Source organism: Lethenteron reissneri, chromosome 8 (assembly GCF_015708825.2).
Source record: "Lethenteron reissneri isolate LAM-NWPU_2019-01 chromosome 8, ASM1570882v1, whole genome shotgun sequence".
NCBI classification, from domain to species: Eukaryota; Metazoa; Chordata; class Hyperoartia; order Petromyzontiformes; family Petromyzontidae; genus Lethenteron; species Lethenteron reissneri.
This window is the reverse complement of record NC_083786.1, coordinates 8,078,773-8,104,421: the sequence shown is the minus strand read 5'-3', so window position 1 is coordinate 8,104,421 and position 25,649 is coordinate 8,078,773. Positions and strand designations below refer to the sequence as shown.

At 54.3% G+C, this 25,649-nt stretch overlaps 1 protein-coding gene across 3 annotated transcripts; it reads right to left on the bottom strand.

The window, feature by feature from the left end:
* Positions 1–1,829: 1,829 nt before the first annotated feature.
* On the bottom strand, positions 1,830–24,910 carry LOC133362721 (creatine kinase B-type-like). 3 transcript variants are annotated; one of them, XM_061581654.1, is made up of 8 exons: positions 24,735–24,910; positions 11,972–12,175; positions 11,113–11,267; positions 10,382–10,514; positions 9,534–9,705; positions 5,343–5,466; positions 4,864–5,053; positions 1,830–3,981 (listed from the first exon to the last, which is right to left on the bottom strand). In XM_061581654.1, the coding sequence occupies exons 2-8, from the start codon at positions 12,162–12,164 to the stop codon at positions 3,803–3,805; spliced, it is 1,146 nt and encodes a 381-aa protein (XP_061437638.1). In that variant the 5' UTR covers positions 12,165–12,175; positions 24,735–24,910; the 3' UTR covers positions 1,830–3,802. The 3 variants fall into 3 exon arrangements, with proteins under 3 accessions (XP_061437638.1, XP_061437634.1, XP_061437645.1); XM_061581650.1 differs by lacking the exon at positions 24,735–24,910 and adding an exon at positions 24,670–24,691; XM_061581661.1 differs by lacking the exon at positions 24,735–24,910 and adding an exon at positions 17,325–17,391.
* Between the last annotated feature and the right edge of the window lie 739 nt (positions 24,911–25,649).

The following is a 25,649-nucleotide window of genomic DNA, read 5'->3' as shown; positions in this document are numbered from 1 at the left end:
GTATATTTGGAGTTTGCGGTGTCTCTCTCTCTCATCATCATCACGGTGGCTAGGAGATGTTAACCACCTCGCCTGGCTTGCAAGAGGTCGTGGGTTCGATCCCGACTCTGACGCCTGCTGCTGTATATTTGGAGTTTGCGGTGTCTCTCTCTCTCTCATCATCATCACGGTGGCTAGGAGATGTTAACCACCTCGCCTGGTATGCAGGAGGTCGTGGGTTCGATCCCGACCCTGACGCCTGCTGCTGTATATTTTGAGTTTGCGGTGTCTCTCTCTCTCATCATCATCATCATGGTGGCTAGAAGATGTTAACCATCTCGCCTGGTATGCAGGAGGTCGTGGGTTCGATCCCGACCCTGACGCCTGCTGCTGTATATTTTGAGTTTGCGGTGTCTCTCTCTCTCTCATCATCATCACGGTGGCTAGGAGATGTTAACCACCTCGCCTGGTATGCAGGAGGTCGTGGGTTCGATCCCGACCCTGACGCCTGCTGCTGTACATTTGGAGTTTGCGGTGTCTTTCTCTCTATCTCCTCGTGGTCGCGTACATTGTTCACCGGATCCTCCGGTGTTTTCCCTCCACACTTGTAATCAACATCACACACGTCGCGTATTTGGCTGCGAGACATTTCCACACGACGAAATGTCGCTTCTTAAAATGAGCGAATAGAGCTCAGTGGGCCTTACCTGGTAAAGTATAAAAAACGTTTGTTTCAATAGAGGGGCCACTTCCGTCAGCAGCGGCGTGATCAAGCACTTGCAGGGCTGCGCTTACATAAATGTATTAAACGCCACCCCAAATATCCACAGCCGTAAGACGCTCACACACACCCTTAAAGGGTGCTTAGCGGAGCCCCTGAGATCTCCCATCGGGATCGATACCGGAAAAGTTGTCTCTTTTAAATGGGAATAATATTACCGTGCGGTTACTAGAACCGTGTACCACCATGGGCTACACCACAGACAAAGATCCCCCGTATAGCCTGAATGGACTGTTGGGGCAAGTGCTGTTAACGAGCACCTTTGCAAAGCCGGCACGGCTCACGAGGGGGTGGGTGGCCAGCACCACACACGACCGCCTTTGTCTCCCTGGTTGCAATATTTACACACCGTACCAGGTACTCATTTGGGGCTGAGTCGACCTTGGGGAGGCCCAGGTCCGGTTCAGATAATCGTCACTGGTGTTGGCCGTGAGCGGGAATCGAACTCGGTACGCCAGGTTTGTAGCGCAGGGCGTTAACCGCTCCACTCATACCATCACTCACCACTCACACTCATTACATACTATCCACACACACACAGTCACAATCACTCACCACTCACGCTCATCACACATTCTCCACACACACACAGCCACAATCACTCACCACACACACTCATCACACATTCTCCACACACACACAGTCACAATCACTCACCACGCACACTCATTACACACTCTCCACACACACACACAGTCACAATCACTCACCACACACACTCATCACACACTCTCCACACACACACACAGTCACAATCACTCACCACTCACACTCATCACACACTCTCCACACACACACACAGTCACAATCACTCACCACACACACTCATCACACACTCTCCACACACACACACAGTCACAATCACTCACCACTCACACTCATCACACACTCTCCACACACACACACAGTCACAATCACTCACCACTCACACTCATCACACATTCTCCACACACACACGGTCACAATCATTGCCCACACACGCAAGCCACCATCACTCACCACGCACGCACACTCAACACACTCCACACACTCCACACGCGCACAGAGGAAGTCACAGCGCCATAAACACTTCGCGTCTCATCCGCTTTTATTTTGTTTTCTATCGATCGCAGTTTCGAGCGACTTCCATAGAAAACAAGGTCCACTGGTAAGAGCGCGGTTTGGGGAGTGTGACAGAGGGGGGTGGTTGGGTGGTCCCGTGGTCCCTCTTCAATCAAGGAGGACCGGGGGGGGGGTGCGTGAGTTTAGTGGCCTCTCAGCCTCTGGGCAGAGCCGTCCCTCTCTCGAGTGCACGGCTAATCACGGGCGACCGCCCCGGGCCCCGCGCTTTGGTGGGAGGAGTGGAGTGGGGGGGGGGGGGCGCCCGCGCTTCGACATCACGGTGTCAGATGTAATACTTTCGATTTATTTTGAAGGCGTTGTGGGGGGGGGGGGGTGTCACACTGGATGAGTTGCCCAACCATATGGACGGCCCTGTCTCTGTGTGTTTGTTAATTTAGTTGTAAGAGAGAGAGAGAGACAGAGAGGAAGAGAGGCAAGGGTAGAGGGGAGTAGCGTCACGCGGGACCCGATACAGACCAACGCTGACCTCATCTATTTCCCTAGGCTAATGGTGATGTCATTAGGAATATATTGTGTACCTGTGTGTGTACGTGTGGTGACGCATCTCTCACTGTGTGTGTGTAATACGCGTGGCGTACAACGTTCTTGTGTTCATTTTAGCAGCATTTGATCACTCGTGCGTGTGTGTGTGTCCGTGTGGGGTTTAGGTGGAAGAGAACGAGTGTGGTACCGCCATCTGAAATGCTTCTAACCTCTTTAAGAAAGCATCGTTAACCGCATCAACATCATCACCACCATCATCATCATCACAATGTATGAAGTCATCATTACGATCATCATTGCCTCTCGCGATGAGAGTTAACGTTCATCGGGTGCCATCATCATCATAATTACCATCATCATCACCTTCATCATCACCATCATCATCACCACAATGCCCTAATCACGACCTATGTCAACCTTCATAATCGGAGTCATCATCATCACCACTAAATTGCAACCCCCAAAAAATATACTACTGTTTAACAATTAATCACAATAATAATCATAAAAAATAAATCACACCACGCGCGTTGTAACACGAGGGGGGGGGGGCTACATCATTAGACATCACTCGATGTGGTGGGGGCGGGGGGGGGGGCTAGGGGGGTGAGGCGGGATGGCGTCACGTGAGCTACCAACGCAGAGTAATGATAAAGGTAGCTGAGTGGGGAGGTGGTTGAGTGGATGGGTACGTGGGGTACACTTCGGTAGGCGGTTGCGCTGGATAGGTGGGGTAAGGTTGCGGTGGTTGGGGTATGCGAGTAAGTGGCTCGGCAGATTGGTAGCTGGGCAGGTAGGGAAGCGGGTGTACAGGTGGCTGTGCAGGTAGGCACGTGGCTGGGTAGGTGGCTGTGTAAGTAGGTTTATGGGTATACTGACTTTCAGCTGCGTGGGTACGTGGGTGGGCGCGCAGGTGAACTGGTTGGTATCTGGATTCCCAGGTGTGTGGGTAGACGGCTGAATCAGGGAGCTTATAGCACGCAAGCCAAGCGAACGGACGAACTGCTGAGCGAATCGATGAACAGAGAGGGCTGGACGGCCAGGTGAGTGTTTCGGTGAGCAGTTCGCCGGACGGACAATTTGATCGGTTCAGTATATAGACAGGTGAGTGTTTCGGTGAGCGGTTTGCCGGACGGACAGTTTGATCGGTTCAGTATATAGACAGGTGAGTGTTTCGGTAAGCAGTTCGCCGGACGGACAATTTGATCGGTTCAGTATATTGACAGGTGAGCGTTTCGGTGAGCAGGCAGCTGGACGGACAGGCAAAGTATTGTGGCGAGCAGTGGACACGCGAGCGAGCGGGCTAGCGAGCGGGCGAGCGGGCGAGCGAGCGAGCGGGCGAGCGGGCGAGCGGGCAAGCGAGCAGGCGAGCGGCTTATCTTCCACCACCGCTCCTCCCGCCCCCCCACCATCACCGAAGAGGGCACCGGGCTCCTCTCACTTGGGCGCCGGCACGAGGTCGTCGATGCTGCCGCCCTTCTCGAGGCGCTTCTCCATCTCGACGAGCAGCTTCACGCCGTCCACCACCATCTGGACGAGCTCCACCTCGGAGAAGCCGATGCGGTCGGCGTTGGAGATGTCGAAGACGCCGCCGACGGCCGCCGTGTCCACGCCGCCTGCCAGAGAGGGGGGCAAGATGTTAACTCCCTCGCCTGGTATGCAGGAGGTCGTGGGTTCGATCCCGACCCTGACGCCTGCTGTATATTTGAAGTTTGCGGTGTTTCTCTCTATCATCATCATCATCATCACGATGATTAGGAGATGTTAACTCACTCGCCTGGTATACAGGAGGTCGTGGGTTCGATCGTGACCCTGACGCCTGCTATATATTTGGAGTTTGCGGTGTCTCTCTCTCTCTCTCTCATCATCATCACGGTGGCTAGGAGATGTTGACTACCTCGCCTGGTATGCAGGAGGTCGTGGGTTCGATCCTGACCTTGACGCCTGCTATATATTTGGAACTTGCGGTGTCTCTCTCTCTTTCATCATCATCACGGTGGTTAGGAGATGTTGACTACCTCGCCTGGAATGCAGGAGGTCGTAGGTTCGATCCCGACCCTGATGCCTGCTGTATATTTGAAGTTTGCGGTGTTTCTCTCTCTCATTATCATCACGATAGCTAGGAGATGTTAACTCACTCGCCTGGAATGCAGAAAGTCGTGGGTTTGATCCTGACCCTGACGCCTGCTATATATTGGGATTTTGCGGTGTCTCTCTCTCTCTCATCATCATCATGATGGCTAGGAAATGTTAACTCCCTCGCCTGGAATGCAGGAGGTCGTGGGTTCGATCCCGACCCTGATGCCTGCTGTATATTTGAAGTTTGCGGTGTTTCTCTCTCTCATCATCATCACGATGGCTAGGAGATGTTAACTCACTCGCCTGGTATGCAGGAGGTCGTGGGTTCGATCGTGACCCTGACGCCTGCTATATATTTGGAGTTTGCGGTGTCTCTCTCTCTCCCGCGCGGTCACTAACACACACACGCGCGCGCGTACCCGTGCCGCGCTTCTGCAGGCGCAGGCGCTTGAGCGTGTCCCCGAAGCCGGCATGCTTGCTGAGGTGGGGCAGCTTGATGTGCACGCCGGCACGCAGCCCCGTGCCCAGGTTGGAGGGACACGTGAGCACGTAGCCCAGGTGCTCGTTCCACATGAACGGGTGGCCCTTCTGCTTGAAGATATCCTCGATCTGCCGCCGGGGCCAATGAGGTGGGTGGGTGGGTGGGGCGAGGAGGAAGGGGGCGGGGTGGGTGGGGGTGTGGGGGGTGGGGGGGCGACAGGGGGAGGGAGGGGGTGGGGACATAGGGGGAGGGGGGCAAGACGTGGCGGAGACCGACGGTTAAATCGAGGTGTAGGAGGACCAGGAGGAGGGAAGGATGTGGGATGATTGGAGGAGGGGGACTAGGTGGAGGAGGGAGGGGAAAGCAGAAGGGGATGGAGGCGAGGGGTGGAGGTGGAGGGGGGAGGCCGCTGCTCACCTTGGTGAGGCCGGTGCAGAAGCGCTGGAAGACGGACTTCATGTCGCCGCCCTTCTCCATGGAGATGACGCGGAGGTGATCCTCCTCGTTCACCCACACGAGGAACTTCTTGGTGTCGTTGTGCCTGTCCACCAGCACCACCAGCATCAAAGACAAAGATCCCCCGTGTAGCCTTAACATACTGTGGGGGCAAGTGCTGTTAGCGAGCACCTATAAAGGCTGGCACGGCACACGAGGGGGTGGGTGGCCAACACCACGCCCAGCCGCGCTTGTCTCCCCAGTGGCGATGTTTACTACACAGCGCACCAGGTACTCATTCGAGGCTGAGTCGACTTAGGGGAGGTCCAGGACCGGTTCAGATAATCCGCAGCGCGCTAACCGCGACCATCACCACTCCCCACACCACCAGCAGCATCACCACCATCACCACCACCACCAGCACCACCACAAGTATCACCAGCACCACCACGAGCAGTACCACCACCATCAGCACCACCAGCATCACCACCACCAGCACCACCAGCATCACCACCACTACCACCAGCATCACCACCACCAGTACCACCACCACCAGCATCACCACCACCAGCACCACCACCAGCACCACCACCAACACCACCACCAGCATCACCACCAGCACCAGCATCACCACCAGCACCACCACCATCACCACCACCACCAGCACCACCACCAGCACCACCAGCATCACCACCACCAGCATCACCACCACCAGCACCACCAGCATCACCACCACTACCACCAGCATCACCACCACCAGTACCACCACCACCAGCATCACCACCACCAGCACCACCAGCATCACCACCACCAACACCACCACCAGCATCACCACCAGCACCAGCATCACCACCAGCACCACCACCATCACCACCACCACCAGCACCACCACCAGCACCACCAGCATCACCACCACCAGCATCACCACCACTACCACCAGCATCACCACCACCAGTACCACCACCACCAGCATCACCACCACCAGCACCACCAGCATCACCACCACCAACACCACCACCAGCATCACCACCAGCACCAGCATCACCACCAGCACCACCACCATCACCACCACCACCAGCACCACCACCAGCACCACCAGCATCACCACCACCAGCATCACCACCACTACCACCAGCATCACCACCACCAGTACCACCACCACCAGCATCACCACCACCAGCACCACCACCAGCACCACCACCAACACCACCACCAGCATCACCACCAGCACCAGCATCACCACCAGCACCACCACCATCACCACCACCACCAGCACCACCACCAGCACCACCAGCATCACCACCACCAGCATCACCACCACTACCACCAGCATCACCACCACCAGTACCACCACCACCAGCATCACCACCACCAGCACCACCACCAGCACCACCACCAACACCACCACCAGCATCACCACCAGCACCAGCATCACCACCAGCACCACCACCATCACCACCACCACCAGCACCACCACCAGCACCACCAGCATCACCACCACCAGCATCACCACCACTACCACCAGCATCACCACCACCAGTACCACCACCACCAGCATCACCACCACCAGCACCACCAGCATCACCACCACCAACACCACCACCAGCATCACCACCAGCACCAGCATCACCACCAGCACCACCACCATCACCACCACCACCAGCACCACCACCAGCACCACCAGCATCACCACCACCAGCATCACCACCACTACCACCAGCATCACCACCACCAGTACCACCACCACCAGCATCACCACCACCAGCACCACCAGCATCACCACCACCAACACCACCACCAGCATCACCACCAGCACCAGCATCACCACCAGCACCACCACCATCACCACCACCACCAGCACCACCACCAGCACCACCAGCATCACCACCACCAGCATCACCACCACTACCACCAGCATCACCACCACCAGTACCACCACCACCAGCATCACCACCACCAGCACCACCACCAGCACCACCACCAACACCACCACCAGCATCACCACCAGCACCAGCATCACCACCAGCACCACCACCATCACCACCACCACCAGCACCACCACCAGCACCACCAGCATCACCACCACCAGCATCACCACCACTACCACCAGCATCACCACCACCAGTACCACCACCACCAGCATCACCACCACCAGCACCACCACCAGCACCACCACCAACACCACCACCAGCATCACCACCAGCACCAGCATCACCACCAGCACCACCACCATCACCACCACCACCAGCACCACCACCAGCACCACCAGCATCACCACCACCAGCATCACCACCACTACCACCAGCATCACCACCACCAGTACCACCACCACCAGCATCACCACCACCAGCACCACCACCAGCACCACCACCAACACCACCACCAGCATCACCACCAGCACCAGCATCACCACCAGCACCACCACCATCACCACCACCACCAGCACCACCACCAGCACCACCAGCATCACCACCACCAGCATCACCACCACTACCACCAGCATCACCACCACCAGTACCACCACCACCAGCATCACCACCACCAGCACCACCAGCATCACCACCACCAACACCACCACCAGCATCACCACCAGCACCAGCATCACCACCAGCACCACCACCATCACCACCACCACCAGCACCACCACCAGCACCACCAGCATCACCACCACCAGCATCACCACCACTACCACCAGCATCACCACCACCAGTACCACCACCACCAGCATCACCACCACCAGCACCACCACCAGCACCACCACCAACACCACCAGCATCACCACCACTACCACCAGCATCACCACCACCAGTACCACCACCACCAGCACCACCACCATCACCACCACCACCAGCACCACCACCAGCACCACCAGCATCACCACCACCAGCACCAGCACCACCACCACCAGCACCACGGGGAGGAGAGGGGAGGAAGAGGGTGAGAGTAGAGGAGGCGATCGTGAGATAGAGGAGGAAGAGGGAGGAGGAGGATGTGGTGGGGAGGGAGGGAGACGGAGGAGGTGGGAGGAGAATGTGAGATGGAGGAATTAAGGTGATGAACGAGGAGGAGGAGGCAGAGGTCGCAACCGGGTACCCGATACCCGTACCCTACCCGATACCCGGCTACCCGTACCCAGCTGGGTACGGGTAAGGAATCAAAACCCGTTTGCGACCTCTGGGAGGAGGTGATGAAGGAGGAGAAGGAGGAGTATCAGGAGGAGTAAGAGGATGAGGTGGAGGGGGGAGTGGAGAGTTCGGCTTAAGTTTCGCGATTTGAGTCACGCAGCGGAAATTTGTAAAATTTTCCGATGGTGAACCGGACTGACTGTGCCGGCACACGGTAGCTGCCAGTGACGTCCACCGAGAGAGAAGCAGATGGGCGCGTAGGAGTCGTGGTGGCATCGCCATCCTCCTCGTCATCACCACGTGAAGCGCGTCTTCAAATCTCTCCATAGCCTTGCCCCACTTCATCTCGCCTCTCTCGTCTCCCTCTCTGTCCCTCCTTCTCCCTGTGCCCAATCCTGTTGTCTATCCTTCTGCCGATAAACTCAACACTGCACCATAGACTCAACACTGCACCATAGACTCAACACTGCACCATAGACTCAACACTGCACCATAGACTTAACACTGCACCATATACTCAACACTGCCCGTAGACTCAACACTGCACCATAGACTCAACACTGCACCATAGACTCAACACTGCCCATAGACTCAACACTGCACCATAGACTCAACACTGCACCATAGACTCAACACTGCACCATAGACTCAACACTGCCTCTGCACATGAAGAAGTCCCCTTCATTAACCTCCTCCCGTTCCTCTCTCAAAGCCTCACCTCTCGTCTACCATCACCCATGCCCATCCTCTTCCATCCCCTCGCCCCCTCCACTCCTTCCCGTCCCTCCCCTATAGCCCTTTCGTGACCCCCAAGTATCCCTCTATATCGCTGCTGTCACTCGTTCCTCGAAACCTTGCAAGCACTCGCACCCCCCTGCCAACTCCATCATTCCGTTCCCTGCCACCGTTTTGTAAAGACTGCGTCATCGAGCGCCTTGAGTGAAACATACAATTCAGATCATCACGGTCAATTACCACGACCGCCGCGGTATTAACCGGGGCGGCCAGCTGATGCTCGCCACCAACTGCCACCACCAACCCCACGTACCAGATCCCGCGGCCGTCGGGCCAATCGCGGCCCATGCCGGACGCGAGCAGCAGCGGGGAGACGGGCTTGTCGAACAGGAAGTGGTCGTCGATCAGCTGCTGCTGCTCGGCGTCAGTCATGCTCTTGAGCGCGTAGTACTTCCCCTGCAGATCCCCATCCAGCTGGCTCAGGGCTGGTGGGAAGTAGGAGGGGAGGAGGGAGAGGGGAGGAGGGAGGAGGTAGGGGGAATTGGGGGAGGAGACGGGGCTTAGTGGTGTCACTAATTTGTTTTTTTCTTTGCGGGATTAACAGAAGTGTCTGGCACGTGACCACATTAGCCACAGCCGTAGAGAGATGTACAATGGATGTGGTGTGCCGGGTATGGATAATATTGTCCGGGTCATTGAGCTGGACGGACCACCTGGCCTAAATTAGACGCTGCGTCTCACCACCTCCCACTCTCAATGGACGATGATGATGACGATGAGATTTTCACCCCCACTCACCCTTGATGGGCGATGACGATGATGGTGGTGACGACGATGATGAAAACGGTGATGACGATGGTGACGACGATGATGATGACGGTGATGACGATGATGATGACGGTGACGATGATGATGACGACGGTGATGACGATGATGGTGATGACGATGGTGACGACCATGATGATGACGGTGATGACGATGATGATGATGGTGACGATGATGATGGTGATGACGATGATGATGGTGATGACGATGATGATGACGATGATGACGACGATGATGACGATGATGATGACGGTGATGACGACAGTGATGATGACGATGAGCTGTGCCCCCCTCCCTGCCCCCCCCCAACCCCAGCCCCCCCCCCCCGACTCTCACCCTCGATGGAGAGGGTCTCGATGGCTCGGCGCTCCCCGCGGCTGCAGTGAGGGGGGAGGCAGAATCCCCGGATGCTGCGCCCGGTGCGCACGCGGCTACTCAGCACGTAGTCCGGGTCCAGGTCGTCCCCCCCCTGCACGCACAGCAGAGACAAAGGTCCCCCGCGTAGCCTCGAACAGACCGCCGGGGCTAAGGGCTGTTGGGAGGCGCCTTTGTCTCCCCCGGTGATGACGTTCGACGCACACCGCGGCCGGGTGCGGACACACGGACGCAGCGTCTTTACCCGGTGAATTAATTCTACGTAACACACGAGTGACTTTAACCCTTGTAAGGCTTTGACCACCGAGGATATGCGGACAGATGGACAGAAGGAAGGACAGATGGACAGACAGACACACAGACAGATGTAAAGACAGTAGATCCAGTACACAGACGGACAGATGGACATACAAACGGACGGACTGACAGGCAGACGGACAGTCGGTCCAGCAGACAGATGGACAGACAGACAGACAGACGGACGGACTGACAGGTAGACGGACCAGAAAACAGGTGGACAGACAGTTGGACCGACAGACAGACGGATAGACGGACTGATAGCCAGACGAACAAAGAGTCGGACCAGCAGACAGATGGACGGACAGACGGACGGACAGACGGACAGACAGACAGACGGACGGACAGACGGACGGACAGACGGGCCAGCACCCCGCGAGCGGCGTGGCGCGCACCTTCAGGTGGTCTGCGTCGATGTCGGTCTTGTGCTTGTCCGTTGGGAGGTAGCCGTTGTGCCGGTCCTGGATGATGGGGTCAAAGAGCTCCTTAAAGACCTCGTAGGACTCCTCGTCTCCCGCCACGCAGCCCACCGTCATGATGAACGGATGGCCTGTGGTGGTGTGAGGGGGGGAGGGGTGGCAAGTGCTGTGAGCATGAGCAGCAGCAGCAGCGGCGGTGGCGGCGGCTGTTTAAGGCCGGCACAGTGCCACACGAGGGTGTTGGAGTAGGAGGCGTTGTGAGATGTTAACTACCTCGCCCGCTGTGCAGGAGGTCGTGGGTCCGATCGCGACCCTGACACCTGCTGTATATTTGGAGTTTACGTGTCTCTCTCTCTCTCATCATCATCACGGTGGTGAGATGTTAACTACCTCGCCTGGTATGCAAGAGGTCATGGGTCCGATCCCAACCCTGACCCCTGCTGTATATTTGGAGTTTGCGTCTCTCTCTCTCTCCCCCCGTGGTCGCGTGGATTTTTCTCCGGATCCCTCCATTTTTTCCCCTCCACGTTTAGAATAAACGTCACGCGTTGAAAGTGCGTGGCTGCTATACATGTCCACATTACATGATGGGCAACTTCGTTGAGCTGTCATTTGCAATAGCCAGGTAGCTTCCGAAAAAGAGCTACGCAGCTCAGTGGGACATTTACCTGGTAAAATAGTTTAGTTTTTTATAGAGCTCCTGATCTCCTCTCACTCCCATCGTTCGTACGCAAGGGTCATCGTCGTCGTCATGATCATTACAATGACAACTATTATTATGAATCACCATTCACGACCGCCGCTGCCGCGGTGACAAACGCTCGGAGCGACTCACCCGGGTTGTCCACCCCGGTCTGGATGACGTCGTCCAGGGTGAAGCCACTGGGGGTGTGCCTCTCGCGCAGGGCCGCGTACATCTCGGGCGAGAGCACCTTGGCCATGTGGTTGTTGTGCTGGCTCAAGTCCGGGAACTCGGCCTCGGACGAGTAGCGCAGCTTGAACGCGTTGTGGGTGTTGCTGAACGGCATGGTGGCTCCTCCTGACGGCGCACACGCACGGGCACGCGCACGGACGTCAGACGGACGGACGGATGGAGTCAGACCCACAGACGAATGAACGGACGGACGGATGGACAGGTGGGCGCATGGACGGATGGAGGGACGTCAGACAGACGAACGGACAGACGGGCGAGCGGATATGACGGACGGACGTCAGACGCATGGACGGACGGACAGATTTGACAAACGGATAGATGGACGGACTGATGTCGGCGAGACAGGCAGACGAAGGGTGGGAAGGAACACATCATCCTATGTACCAAGACAAAGATCCCCCCCCCCCTATAGTCTTAACATACTGTTGGGGCAAGAACTGTTATGAAGGCCGGCACGGCACATGAGGGGGTGGGTGGCCAGCACCACGCCCGGCCGCCTTTGTCTCCCGAGTGGCGATGCTTAACGCGTCGGCCTATGTACAAAGAACACACGCACACAGGCACAGCCACGTGTACGAACACTAACGCCCGACTCGTGACCAATTCATCGGAGTCGGTGCAGTGAAAAAAGTGAGATATTTATGCGGCAGTGCCTAGCCCTCTTGCTGTACAAGGCAGTACAGCGAGTGGATTAATCTCCCATCTGTTTCCATCTGTACGGGGATAAGAGTGTTGCTCTCCCCCGTGTGCAAGGCGTGGGTTTTGTTCGGGTGTTTTCTATTTTTTTCCCACTTGGTATAAATGGTAGGCGCCACGGTGGCTAGGAGATGTTAACTACCTCGCCTGGTATACAAGAGGTCGTGGGTTCCCGACCCTGACGTCTGCTGTATATTTGGAGTTTGCGGTGTATCTCTCCCCCCAATGGTTACTTGGATTTTTCTTCCAGGTCCTCCGGTTTTTCCCTCCACATTTAGAATGAACATCACGGCGTTTGGAGTATTTGGCAGCTGATGTGAAATTTCCACATGGTGATGATGATGATAAGCCACTTCGTTGAGCTATCATTTGTGACGGTCAGGTCGCTTGCTGAAAATGGAGCTACGTAGATGTTGGCCTTAACCTGGTAAAATCAAAAATACAATTAAAAAAATTTTCGTTTTAAAGCAGGTAGCGGTGTTAATAATTAAGCGCGGCAACCATAAATCCGGCGTGTTACTGGAATACAGAAGAAAAATCGCTTTGTGGGGAAAACGACAACAAGAAAAACCTCTGACCTTGCAACATCGGTTTGTGTGTTGCGTGCGGTTTACGATGTACACGTGTCTCCCCCACCCCCTCCCCTCTCCACCCCCCTCTCCGGGCCCCCAACACCCCCCCCCCCCTCCCACATCTTGTTAATCAGTTCAAGAGGTTTTGAAACTCAATGACCATCCAGCACGGCCTGCGTTGACCCAACCGCAGCTCGATATGCCACGGGGGGGGGGTCAAGGTCATATTGATTGGCGAGCCGACATGGACATTCAAAGCGTGGGTATTTGCACCCCTCTTCCAATACGCCGGGAAACACTGGGACAGAGAAGATGCAACGACGTCTACCTCTAGCACAGGTGAGAGGGGGTGGTCCGGTAACGTCCAAGCCGTTACCGCGCTCTGCACTACGAACCCGGCGAGCCGAGTTCGATTCCCGCTCGCGGCCAACACCGGTGACGATTGTCTGAAGCGGCCTCAAACTAGTACCTGGTGCGATGTGTGAACATCGCCACTGGGGAGACAAAGGCGGTGGGGCGCGGTGCTGGTCACCCACCCCTTTCGTGTGCCGTGCCGGCCTTCATAGGTGCTGCTCGCTAACAGCACTTGCCCCTACAGCCTGTTAAAGGCTACACGGGAGATCTTTGCCTTGGCTTCGTGACCTCATGCCAGCGGGCGTTCGACACGTCACGCGGCCTCAACGTGCACCTAGCCTGGCACGAAAAGCGCCGTGCTGACGTCACCGCCACCAAGTGGCGAATGGCGGCGGTTGTTGTGGTTGTTGTTGCTGCTACTCTGTGACGTCATTTATTAAAGGGCCACCACAGTTCGTATTCACCCACGTTGCATGGCGACTATTGAGATATTGAATTGTGCGTTGGTGGGGGGGGGGTTATTTTGTTTCAGATCGAATTCTATCAAAAACACATTTCTCATCGTTATTTTTATTTTTGTTGCCTCTCCCTGGGGATTTTATTATTTGTACGTGCTATGGAGAAGGGCCATTTCCCGAAACGTCGCCTATTATATGTGTCCTATTTAAGGGCACGCACAGACACACACACGCGGTGCTATCGACAAACGCGTTGACTTGTTTCTTTGTCCTCTACAGGGGAGGGCATCTCGAGGCGAGACTCGAGGGGCGCATCTGTCGTGCTGACACTCACAGTGCACGCGTTGTACACAGCGCAAATACCCATCGCGTTCCATCAGATTCAGAATATTTATACCGGAGGAATCCGATGAGCGATGAAGCTCTTTTTTTTACAGATGTCCAGTGGAATATAATAAACGATGATACATTTTTCAAAAACATCTTTGTCATTTACTTAAAAGTGTCAGCAAATCAAAGCGCCTTCTATTGCATCTCATCTCAAACGTAAGAATATAACAATATTTATAATATATTTCTAAAATAATCTTTGGCATTTACTTAAAAGTGTCAGCAACTCAAAGCGCCTTCCATCGCATCTCATCTCAAACGTAAGAATATAACAATTATGATAATTTATTTTTAAAAAGCATATTTGGCATTTACTTCAAAGTGTCAGCATATCAAAGCACCTTCTATCGCATCTCATCTCAAACGTAAGAATATAACCATAATGGTAATTTATAAAAACATGTTTGGCATTTACTTAAAAGTGTCAGCAAATCAAAGCGCCTTACATCGCATCGCATCTCAAACGTTCAAAGCCCCCCCCCCCCATTCCCAGTGGCAGCTGTCCCTGTGCGGAACAACGTGACTCGACCTGCAAGTTGAGCCCTCGTCTGACAGTAAGGGGGCGCGATGTTTGCCTCCATGCGAATCTGCGCCATTCACATCTGTGCCATTAAATCTATTCATGCGCTATTATATTCGCTATTAAATTTGCGCTATTAAAACTTAGAACTACAGTAAACGATTTTTATTTTATTTTAAAAGATAAGGCCCCACTGGGCTAAAGAGATTTTTTTTTCTGAAGCGATCTGAACATCACAAATGATAGCTCAACGAAGCGACGTATCATCATCGTGTGGAAATGTAAAGCAGCCACAAACTCCGAAGCTGATTCTAAGTGCGGAGAGAAAAATCCACTCGACCACGGGAAGAGAGAGAGACACCGCAAACTCCAAATATCCAGCAACAGGCGTCAATAGTCGGGGGCGAACCCACGACCTCCCGTATACCAGGCGAGGTGGTTAACATCTCCTCGCCCCCGTGGCACCCCATTCCGACCGTGACACCGGCACGCAACGATTAGCCTACTCGTTTCTTATGGCGTCACGGGATCTTTAACGTCCACTGTCAGTGAAGCAGCAGACGGCGAGTGCTAGGCTATGGTTAATCCACCCGCGTTATTAACCAGGGCGCCCTTCCGGATTCGAACCTCTGTGCCACGTCACCGCTCCATACGTTGGATGATCGACTTGCTGGATGGATCAATAAATCTATAGATGGAGGGATGGGTAAATGGATGGATACAACAATCGATGGACAGATGGCTGGTTGTCTGTAAAGATATAGTGGCTACATCGATCAATCTATAGATGGACTGCTGTGTAGGCAGATCGATGGGTGTACGTATAGAATACTCAGATGGCTTGGCAGACGGCTGATTGGATAGTTGGCTAGAAAGCTATAGCTGCTATATAGATCAACATATAGACGGACTGCTGTGTAGACAGATCGATGATGTGAGTACATATAGAATGCTCAGAGATGGCTTGGCAGACGGCTGATTGGATAGCTGGCTAGAAAGCGATCTTGGCTACGTAGATCAATCTTTAGATGGACTGCTGTGTAGACAGATTAGATTACGTATAGAATACCCAGAGATGGCTTTGCAGACGGCAGATTGGATGGCTGTCTGAATGGAGAGGCAGAGGGGATGGCTGGATGGCTCAATGGCCACGTGGCAAATTCACACCCTGAATGGATGAGAGGGCAGATGGATGGCTACAGCCTGAGCGACCAATGCATGGATTGATTAATAGCCAGATTATGCGTTTAGGACAGGCGTTACAGAAGACTGGCCCAATGAATGGATTAACTAACGGATAGATAGATAGAACGAACAGTTGAGTGATGTAATAGGTGAGTATATTGGATAGACGGATGACGGGTGCGTGAACGAATGGTTATATACAGAGAGCAGCCTAAATGAATGAATCATTGAATATACAGACGCCTGTTTCAATGAATGAATTACGTATGGACGCATGAACCGCGCGAATGAATGAAGGACTGGATTTGATAGACAGTTCTGACCGGCGTATTGAACGAAACGTAGATATGAATAGAAGGAAGACGCACACGTGACGAGCTGAACTGAATTGGACGGATGAGACGAGAGATGCAATTAGCAGACGGACTCTCAGAATCTTCGGCGCAATCACCACAGACAACCGACACAACCATCAGCATCAGCAGCAGCAGGATCAGCAGCAGCAGGATCAGCAGCAGCAGGATCAGTAGCAGCAGCATCAGCAGCAGCAGGATCAGCAGCAGCAGCATCAGCAGCAGCATCATCAGCAGCAGTATCAGCAGGATCAACAGCAGCAGCATCAGCAGGATCAGCAGCAGCATCAGCAGCATCATCAGTTGCATCATCAGCAGCATCGGCGAGCACAGCACCGCACGAGAATTTCCATACGGATATCCGACCGTTTGAAATCCCTAGCTCGCTTGTGCTCCAAGCTCCACATTCCATAGCGCGCATAGGGGTTGGGGTTTATGGAGGAGGGGGGAGGTCAGCCAATGTTCTTTTCCCCGACCCACCCATCCCCCTCGCCGTCACCAACCCCACCCTGCCCACCCAGCCACCCCGTATCCCATCGGACCGTAACCGCTACTCCGTCACACACACACACAGGGTTCAGCACCATCATCACCCGGCACCATCATGATCACCATCACCATCGTTAATCCCCCCCTCCCCTCCTCCCACGCGAAGCATTGATGAACGTGGGTGAGCGAGCGAGCGAGAGGATGGATGATGGGTGAGTTGGACGTGAGCTCGTTTACCCGGCGGAGTCGAAGGCGGAGTGGAGAGAATGGAATCCGCGAACAGCAGGAAACACGGGTAGGGCGAGGGCGGGGAGGGGGGGGCAGGAGAGGCGGGGGGAGGTAGGGTGGGGGGGTAGAGTGGGGGGGTAGGGTGGGGGGGGTAGGGTGGGGGGTCTTATGGGAGAGGAGAGTGGTGGGAGGCCGAGACGTCACGTATACGACGGCGTGCGTGTATGCATATACGTGTTAGTTTGACTCAGCCTCAAATGAGTAGCTGGTGCGGTGTGTAAACATCGCCACTGGGGAGACAAAGGCGGTCGGGCGTGGGGCTGGCCACCCACCCCCTCCTGTGCCGTTCCGGCCTTCATAGGTGCTCGCTAACAGCACTTGCCCCGACAGTATGTTTAGGCTATATGGGGGATCTTTGTCTTTGTATATACGTGTATGTATATACGGGGGGGGGGGGGGGGCGGCGGAGGGGAGGTGGAGGGAGCGGTGGCGCAGTGATTAGAGCACTGCGGCGGCTGTTATTCCGTACGACGCCCGGCGTTTGATTCCGGGCCAAGGATAACATCAGCGGGCGATTGAGTTATATATGTCTATCTGAACCGGTCCTAGATGATACCCCCGTCCATCAACTGCACACTGGCCAGAATGGTGAAGTATGGTCAATCACCCCCCCCCCCATCCGCCCCCCCCCCTCCTCTCCGCTCGTGTGCCGTGCCGGCCTTCGTAGGTTGCTGCTCGCTAACAGCGCTTGCCCCTACAGTCTGTTGAGGCTACACGGTTGGGTGGGTGGGCGAAATATTTTTGTCTTCGGTGGTGCGAAGGGACCGCCCATAAATGACGTCACGCGATTTTGGACGATTTTTGACCCCCCCCCCCCTCGTCACACGGCGTCACAAAAAGTCAGACCCCCCCCTCAAATATGACGTCACAAAGCTCTGCTCTGCTCCCCCCCCCAAAAACCATATTTCCATTTTGAAAATAAAACTTGCTTCAAATCGCTTTAAACTATTGTCATTGTAGTGCGTATTTAATGTGGCGCTGCACTCTGATGTTGTAGGAGTGTTCTTATAACAATGAGTGTTGTTATAAAAATATATATTTATTTAAAGTTGCGCATTTTACGTGACGTCACATTTCTCAACCCCCCCACCCACCTCGTCACACATCGTCACAAATGTCTGACCCCCCCCCCCCCCCCCCCCCAGGTGCGTGACATCATTTATGGACGGCCCCTAAGGCTACAAGGAGATATCGGTAGTGGTGGGTAGTCGAGATGATAAGAGCCACGATTAGGGGTTGGTGGTTGTGCTGTGAGTTAGTGATTGATTGGCAGCGGTCGGTACAGATGACAGCAGCATTGGCCGTGGGGCTATATGAGTTGTGGTCGTGAGTGGTGGATGTATTTGATGCGATCGATGCGATAGACCAGGGGCGGGCCTCTATTCCGGACGCCAGTGGCGTTCCCTGCCCTTAGTGGGTGACCGCTGTCGAGACCTCTGCCCCCTGGGCTCTGTCGGAGCGATACGCGCCAAAGAGCGGTCGTGAAATGACCGCGTGACAGAGGTCGCAAACGGGTTTTGATTCCTTACCCGTACCCGTACCCGGCCGCACCAGGGTCGCAAATGGGTACCCGTTCCCTACCCGTGCCCGTACCCTACCCGAAATGAGTGACAAACGGTTACTCACCAGTGACTCACGGCCTACCCGTACCCGTACCCGGCCGCACCAGGGTCGCAAACTGGTACTCGTACCTGGCCGGGTACGGGTAGCCGGGTATCGGGTAGGGTACGGGTATCAGGTACCCGGTTGCGACCTCTGCCGCGTGATGGACCCCCCCCCCCACTCTCTCTCTCGCGTGTCTCGCTCCGACCGCTGGACTCGGCGATCGGCGATCGCGGCTGCTGCCGTTCGATAGCCCCGAGGGACTTATCACTACGACGACGATGCGTGATACAGTGTGGCGATCAGCAGCAGCAGCAACAACATCAGCAAGAGCAACAGCAGCAATATCATCAGCAGCAGCAGCAACATCAGCAGCAGCAATATCCTCAGCAGCAGCAGCAGCAGCAACAACATCAGCAGCAACAGCAGCAGCAATATCAGCAGCCGCAAGGGCAGCAACATCATCAACAGCAGCAATATCCTCAGCAGCAGCAACAACATCAGCAAGAGCAACAGCAGCAATATCCTCAGCAGCAGCAACAACATCAGCAGCAACAGCAGCAGCAATATCAGCAGCAAGAGCAGCAATATCATCAACAGCAGCAATATCCTCAGCAGCAGCAACAACATCAGCAAGAGCAGCACTATCATCATCAGCAGCAATATCAGCAGCAGCAACAGTAGCAATATCATCATCAGCAGCAGCAATATCAGCAGCAGCAATATCAGCAGCAGCAAGGGCAGCAATATCATCAACAGCAGCAATATCGTTATCAGCAGCAGCAGCAGCGATATCATCATCAGCAGCAGCAGCGATATCATCAGCAGCAGCAGTGTAGTCTTTTTGATTATCATCAGCAGTCGCAGCAACAGTGTCATTATTATTGTATTATTATCGTCAGCAGTAGCGTCTTGCTTAAAGGCTTGTGGGGAGCTGTGAGCGAAGTGGTCAGCGCACTGCGCTACGAACGCGGCGACCTGAGTTCGATTCCCGCTCACAGCCACCGATACCAGTGACGACTATCTGAACCGGTCCTGAGCCTCCCCCGAAGTTGACCTCGCCTTAAACGTGTCGTGTGCCTGGTGAGATAAAGGCGGGTGTGAGGTCCAGCCACACACACCATCACCTCGTGTGCCGTGCCGACCTAAATAGGTGCTCGCAAACAGCCGCAAAATTCTATAAGGTGAATACAATATATCTTTGTCATTTTTGTTGGTTATCAGAACAAATCAATGAATAATCTATATATCTATACCAGCGCCAAACCCTCCAGTAAATCACGTGACTTCTGGGCGTGGCCACCACTCTCCCGAGTCCTTCCCCTCTCCCCGCCCACTGTGAAAACAGACGCTGCTTCTCCTGCGTTCAGGACGCCGCCACGGTGGCTAGGAGATGTTAACTACCTCGCCTGGTATACAGGAGGTCGTGGGTTCGATCCCGACCCTGACGCCTGCTGTATATTTTGAATTTGCTGTGTCTCTCTCCCCGTGGTCGCGTGGATTTTTCTCCGGATCCTTCAGTCCCCCATCCCCCCCCCCCACATTTAGAATCAACGTCACGCGTTTAGAGTATTTGGCTACTGTGAATGTCCACACGATGATAAGCCATTTCTTTGAGCTATCATTTGTGGCCAGGTCGCTTCTGAAAAGAGCTGTATAGCTCAGTGGGCCTTACCTGGTAAAAAAAGTGAAACATTCTACTTTTAGCTTAGTTTATTTCACTTCTTCTGATCGCTCATTCCTTCTATAGTTTCCAATCTCTCCCCTCCTCCCCTCTCATCATCACCACCACCACCACCCTCTTCATCATCCCCGACATCTTCGCCCCGCCATTCCCCCTTCCCCTCTCTCGCCTTCCTTCCCTCTCACTTTCGTTTTCTCTTTCTCCCTCCATTACATCCTTGACTTAACTCCCCTTCCCTTTGTGTGTATGTAGCCAATGAAAAGAATGTTTACAGTTGTTTAAAAAAATCATCCTATTTTTTTTTATTCATAATAGTAACGATGCATCGATAAAAAAAATCGATTATGCCCAATATAGATTCGTCGATTCTATTTTTAATCGGATTCGTTGCACGTCACGAGTTCCCGCAGAAACCGGAGGAGGCATTGACAATGCACTGCAATCAAATAAAATCGAATCGCGGCACTAAATCATCGCAATGAATCGATTCGCTAGGACGAGGTCATCGTTAGGAGCCTGATCAGTCAATACGTGCGCACACCGGTAGCAGCAACTGAGTGTCACGTGGTTTACGGCAACGCTTGCGGGGTCACGTGGTCTGTCAGACCACTGCCCCTGCTACCTGAATCTATTGGTATTTACGCTCAGCCGAACAACCGGTTGACCCTATCACTCCGTGCACTCACTTCGTACCGTACCATCCACCTTCACTCTTACCCCCCCCCCCCTTCGACCAGCCTCATCCACTATCACGCTCCATACATTCCTCCTTCAACCCCCCTAACCCCCCATTGCTAACAGCCGTCAACTAACCCACACCCATTTTTCGCTTTTATTTTTCCATTTTGTGCCGCAGTCGGTAAGCATTGTCAAGGCGCATTGGCGCCTTTATTTCGTCGGGAGGAGGAGGAATCCGATGAGCTATGAAGCTCGTTTGTTTCACAGATGTCCAGTAGGATCACGGGTTCAGAAAGTCACAACAACAAAAACAACATGGAACCTTTTAGCCAGTATCAAAGTATGAAAAAATAACAATAGGGTTACACCCTTGCTGGCAATAATAAAACAGGAGGTGTTAAGATGTTCAAACACCAAATAGAAACCTTTTGCAAGGAATTAAGTTCGCAGTTACCACAAGGTACTTGTGGTAAACGTGCAAACAAACATGCTCTGATCATTTGTATGCATTGCCGTTGAAGCTGATTGGCCTACGCCAGAGACAGGAGCCTTCTTTGGGGCCATGTCTCAGTAGCGTCAGAGCAGAGAACGCCAAAAGGCGACCAGCACAAAGACAATGCCACGATCAGAACATTTATAGCTCGGGGTGAGCAGCTACGAAATGGGACCTTTTGATACTGGAGTGGAGCGGTGGCGCAGTGGTCGGCGCGCTGAGCTGTGAGCCGACCGACCGACCGACCCACCTGAGTTCGATTCCCGGCCACGGCTGTAACGTCAGCGGCGAGTGATGTCTAAATCTGTCCTGGCGGTCTTTGTTCTCATGTCCACTCGGTCGACTCAGCCTTCATTTAACAAGGAGCGTCTGGCGCGGTGCGTCAACGTCACCGCCGGAGAGACAAAGGCGGCTGGACGCGTTTCAGACCACACCACTGCCTCGTGTGCAACGTTGGCCTTAATAGATGCTCGCTAACAACACTGACCACCCCCCACCCCATGGTCTAAAAACGTAAAATATAATATTGTACCTTTGTCTTGTTACGCCTAGTAACGAATGTACTCTCAGCGGTGAACACAACGAAGTAATGTAGGGAATTAGTGTTTAAAAATCTTGTCGAAATCCAAATTTGAAACCTAATTTTCGCACGGCACGTATGCACGACAGCATATAGGCAAACACATAGACAGTCTATAGAGACAGTCTCTATAGAGACAGTCTATATAGAGACAGTCTATGGCGCATAACCTAAGGTCACTGTACCGTCAACTGACAGTGAGGGCGACTTTGGAATTCCTGCAACCCACGCATCCCAACAATCGAACGCGGAGGTTGAAAGACCACAAAATGTTGCGAACCCATGCACATTCACATCGCGAGAAAATGCATTTCTCGTCATCTGTAATGATACTTAACGTGCGTTGCTTCATGCCGCACCACGCATAGCCAATTCTCTATCAGATACAGATGTTCCGTACTCTGGAATTCCTGTATTCACATTGCCAAAATATCATCATCATCATCATCATCCCTCAATTACGTGAAGCATGGACTGGGGGTCAGCCTAATGGTGTGCCAAACTACCCAGGAGGTCTCCTCCTCCATGTATCCGAGCTCACAAAAAGACAAAGATGCCCCGTATAGCCTTAACAGACTGTACGGGCAAGTGCTGTTAGCAAGCACGTATGAAGACCGGAACGGTACACGAGGGGGTGGGTGGCCAGCACCACGCCCGACCGTCTTTGTCTCCCCAGTGGCGATGTTTTACACACCGCACCAGGTACTCATTTGAGGCTGAACTAGTAACGAATTGGCCTCTTTGGTTCACGTGACAAAACCCTTACGAATTGGCTGTGTCGGGTGGTGGTGGCGATTTTAACGACACATTTATATTTACGCGATCTAACAAACAAAAAAAACCTCTGTTGTGGAGTGGCACCATTGTTGAGCTTTAATGAAATTGCGCGTCAGGTTTATGCGATGGCGATTTTTTTTAATGTTTTACGGGCGTTTTATGTTGTTACTTGTTATGCGGTTAAACGGCAATTTAGTTTTTATAACATGCAATGTGTGCTCAGATGATGATCATAATATTGCGCTATGTAAATGCGTAGGTGCGTGTTTGTAATTATACATTTGTTTTTATTTGTATCACATCTAACGCAGGCACCTTCATTACGGAAATGCGAAAACATCGACAAAGGCAACACACACGTGCACATCCATTACACATACACCAACACACACGACGCACGCTACATGGACACAAAGATCCCCCGTATGGCCTCAACAGACTGTTGGGACAAGCGCTGTTCGCGAGCACCTATTAACGCACCTCCGATTAGCACGGTTGGCTACGTACGGTGCGACAGAAGTTCAACGTGATACGTACAATGCCGGCACACTGCACGATGCAGTCATCATTAAGCCATGCCGCCTGTGTCTCCCCAGTGCTGGTGATTGATTGCGCACAGCAACGCGCTACTAATTTAGGGCTGGGTTGACCTAGCCGACGGCCAAAACCGGTTCGGATATCGCTCGCCACTGATGTTGGCCGTGGTGGTCAGGAATCGGTCCATGACGTCGCCATGTTGGTGGTGGAACAGCGCGCTAACCACTGCGCCACCGCTCCCACGTACTCACGCAGGCACGCGCATCGACACACACACACCTACACACATAGCGACACACCACCCACGCCCAATTCATCCCCCTCCTACTGTCCCCTATAACATTTTGGGGGCACTCGAGGGGGTGGGTGGCCAGCACCACCCCCGGCCGCCTTTGTCTCCCTTGTGCTGATGTTTTTACACACCGCACCAAGTACTCATTTCAGGCTGAGTTGACCTAGGGAATCCAATCTCCGTTTTCCGCGTTCGTAGCGCAGTGCGCTAACGACGGCACGACCGCTCCCCACCTACACGCACAGACATACTTATACACACGTACACACGCACACCCCTACACACACGCGGATACCGATACGCACACCTACACACACGCACACCTACACACATGCACACCTACACACACGCACACCTAGACACGCGCGCGCACCTACACACACACGCACATCTACACACACGCACACCTAGACACGCGCGCGCACCTACACACACACGCACATCTACACACACGCACACCTAGACACGCGCGCGCACCTACACACACACGCACATCTACACACACGCACACCTACACACACGCACGCACACGCACACCTACACACACGCACACCTACACACACGCACACCTACACACACGCACGCACACGCACACCTACACACACGCACACCTATACACACAGGCACACCTACACACACGCACGCGCGCACCTGTTTGCGCAAGCGCGGATAAGACGCGCCGAATGCACGGAACGCGTCTAATCATCCGCGCTCACCTGGGCGATTTCTCACGAGATGGAGGAAGTCGAGGGCGCAGCAGCTCCTCCGGCGTGGAGAGTGCGAGAGAGAGAGAGTGAGAGAGAGAGTGAGGCAGGTGACAGAGGCGGGGTCGGTCCGTGTGCTGAGCGCTCGAGGACTCAAGGTCGTTGCGTCAGCCCCCGCCCTGCCCGGCGCGTTTTATGCGAGACGGGCACCACGAGGCCATTGGTCGCGAGAGGGAACGGACCCCCCCCCCATCCTCTCCACCCCCCCCCCCCATAATACCCCCCACCCAACCGCAAGGTGCCCCCCCTCCCCACCACCCATCCCATCCACCACTCACCCAGCCATCCCCCCCCCCCCATCTCATCCACCCCCTTCCCTCTCACCCCCTACCTCCCTTAACCGCCGCCGCCTTGACCACCACCACCAACATCGTACAAAAAAAGACAAAGATCCCCCGTGTAGCCTTAACGGACTGTTGGGGCAAGTGCTGTTAGCGAGCAGCTCCTATGAAGGCCGGCACGGCACACGAGGGGGTGGGTGGCCAGCACCACGCCCGGCCGTTTTTGTCTCCCCAGTGGCGATGTTTTTACACACCGCACCAGGTACTAATTTGAGGCTGAGTCGACCTAGGGGAGGGTCTGGACCGGTTCAGACAATCGTCACTGGTGCTGGTGTTGGCCGTGAGCGGGAATCGAAGTCGGGTGGCCGGGTTCGTAGCGCAGCGCGCGAACCACTGCGCCACCGCTCCCCCCATCGTCATCACCACCACCACCCCCTCCCTCCTCCCTATGCGTCTATAGCGATGTCCAGTTTTCACCGCCTGAGAATTACTGTATCTCCCTCTCTCTCTCTTTCTCTCCCTCACTTTCACAGCTCTCCTCTCATCTCTCTCGCGCGATGGCTCCTTCGCTCTCTCTCCTCCGTCT

What these genes read in the sequence shown, in the direction of transcription:
- LOC133362721 (XM_061581654.1), bottom strand. Translation starts at nt 12,164, where the DNA reads ATGCCGTTCAGCAACACCCACAACGCGTTCAAGCTGCGCTACTCGTCC. An exon ending in GACCGGGGTGGACAACCCGG is followed by an intron (nt 11,268 to 11,971) that starts GTGAGTCGCTCC and finishes ACACCACCACAG; the next exon opens with GCCATCCGTTCATCATGACG. An exon ending in TCTGCACCGGCCTCACCAAG is followed by an intron (nt 5,054 to 5,342) that starts GTGAGCAGCGGC and finishes CCCCGGCGGCAG; the next exon opens with ATCGAGGATATCTTCAAGCA.